This window comes from Olea europaea, unplaced genomic scaffold (assembly GCF_002742605.1).
Source record: "Olea europaea var. sylvestris unplaced genomic scaffold, O_europaea_v1 scaffold2785, whole genome shotgun sequence".
NCBI classification, from domain to species: Eukaryota; Viridiplantae; Streptophyta; class Magnoliopsida; order Lamiales; family Oleaceae; genus Olea; species Olea europaea.
In genome coordinates, this window is record NW_019246321.1 from 108,376 (window position 1) to 110,495 (window position 2,120).

General features: G+C 35.1%; 2 protein-coding genes across 3 annotated transcripts in view; one reads left to right on the forward strand and one right to left on the reverse strand.

Annotated features, from left to right (window-relative positions):
* The first annotated feature begins 118 nt into the window (after positions 1-118).
* On the forward strand, positions 119-2,095 carry LOC111383882 (PHD finger protein Alfin1-like). Of its 2 annotated transcripts, none has more exons than XM_023008064.1 (3): positions 119-759; positions 1,429-1,558; positions 1,642-2,095. In XM_023008064.1, the coding sequence occupies exons 2-3, from the start codon at positions 1,445-1,447 to the stop codon at positions 1,915-1,917; spliced, it is 390 nt and encodes a 129-aa protein (XP_022863832.1). In that variant the 5' UTR covers positions 119-759; positions 1,429-1,444; the 3' UTR covers positions 1,918-2,095. The 2 variants fall into 2 exon arrangements, with proteins under 2 accessions (XP_022863832.1, XP_022863831.1); XM_023008063.1 differs by lacking the exon at positions 119-759 and adding an exon at positions 768-1,301.
* Positions 1,946-2,120, reverse strand: part of LOC111383885 (pentatricopeptide repeat-containing protein At1g14470) — a 7,654-nt gene continuing 7,479 nt past the window's right edge. Inside the window, exon 2 of the mRNA XM_023008070.1 lies at positions 1,946-1,976. Coding sequence (XP_022863838.1) covers positions 1,946-1,976 — 31 coding nt within the window. The remainder of the gene's footprint in view (positions 1,977-2,120) is intronic.

The following is a 2,120-nucleotide window of genomic DNA, read 5'->3' on the forward strand; positions in this document are numbered from 1 at the left end:
AAAAAAAAAATACATCTTTAAACAGTAATTTGACATTATTTCAACCACACACATTGTTTAATAAAATAATATTACACGCAAATCCAAAACTTTTCCTTATTTTTTGACCACACATTTTCCTATCAATACACTATTCAAAAATGCATTTTTATGAAAATAATGTGGCTCAAACAAGGGCTTAGTCTTCTAGCATAGTGCTCTTCATTGTAGATTTGAACGCAGATCTTCAGGAGTCTAACCATTGCTTCTCATTTTTCCTCTTTTATGGTAACTTTATTTTTAGCATTTAGAGTAGTTATAGGTAGATTCTATGCACAAATAAAGTTCATTTAGCCACAAAGGACTGAAAAAGGATGCAAGTTTGCTTCTCCAAATTGTTAGCTTAGGTTACTTGTCTGGTGTTGCACTTGTCTGTGTGGAAGCATGTAGCTTATGTACTGGCAAATATATGGAAGGTTATCGTCCGCTAATTAATAGACATCATGATTTATGAGTCTGTAGGTTTCTTGTAATGCTACTTTGCTAACATTCTTCTTGGCTTTTTTTTTTGTATAAAGTTATGCAGCAGTGACTGATTTAGCTCAGTGCTTGTGTTATATCTGACCGGGATTTTGAATTCCAATGTTTTTATCAATTCAAAATTATGAATGTTAGTTTTATTGATCAACAACCTGATGTATGTTAGCAGTGGTTACACCCATAATGCAGGCTGTAAGAACTGTGGTTCCATTTTCTGGGTCTTCTTTATCCTGCAGACAGGTTCTTGATTCTTTTTATCCTATAGATCAAATATCCTTGCTCTGAAATGCAAAATATAAGTTTTATTACTTATATGTCTTAAATGATTGGTCTGCTATGAATTCCAGTTGACAAAGCTATGATAACGTTATATAAGAAAATGAAGATTTAGCCTATGTTCGTCAAACATTATTAGTAACTTAAAAAGCTACTTCTACTACCCATCCATTTTACTCTCGAGTCAAAGTCAAACTTTGATTTTAACTACACATTTAGAACTACTACTCATTATTATCCCCATATTTCATGGTCCCTACCACTATTCCCTCTATAAAGTTCCTAAAAGGTACTAATAATCAATACCAGCAGAGGCTTAGTTACGATTAGAAATCCACACACAATTTTCTCCTCTACCTAATAATAAAAGATATTGTCAGTATTTTTATCATCTAATGGGCAGAGACATCTCATTTTATCTTATGAATTGGTTTTTCGATCAGAGTTTTGAAGGACTTTTTATGATGCTGCCTCATGGTTCTTTGAGATGATCTTCAAAATCACATGTATATTATGTTTTTTGCCAGTTTTTCGAGGCTAATGTGTTCGCTTGCTGCACAGCTGTCTATTTGTTCTGGAGAAGAACTTTTAAATTCTATGATTCCTGAATTTAGCTGGGAATTGGTTTTGCAGGAAAAGGCTTTTCCAGATGATTAATGATGTCCCAACTGTATTTGAAGTTGTGACGGGAACTGTTAAGCAGGTAAAGGACCAAGTTACTGCTCCCAATAACAATGGCAAGAATAAATCTAGTGGGAGAGTGGTAAGTGCTGTTCTATATAACCTCGTTTTCAAAATTTTATTAACATGGTTTGCTTATGCATGGTCTGTTTTTGCATCTTTTAGCCATCTCGGCAATCTGAACCCCAGCACAAGGCCGTGAAGATGCCTGCCCCAAAAGAAGATGATGACAGTGGGGAGGAGGAAGAAGAAGATGATGAACAGGGAGCAACCCTCTGCGGAGCTTGTGGGGATAACTATGGTGACGATGAATTCTGGATTTGTTGTGATATCTGTGAGAGATGGTTCCATGGAAAGTGCGTGAAGATTACACCTGCAAAAGCCGAGCATATCAAACAATACAAGTGCCCTGGTTGCAGTAGCAAGAGGGCTAAAGTTTAATCTGTCTTTTTGAACTTGAAGGTCAACATCAGTCAAGTGGGGGATTAGAAGTTTGGAACCTTTAGTTTAACATTTCAAAGTTAAAAACTTTCAAAGTCAGTGGCACATGTTAAGTTTATTAAGTAGAGTGTCTGCTAATAGGATCTGGTTTTTATGAACGACTTTGACATTTCTTTCTTTCTTTTTCTTTTTCATTTTTTTTT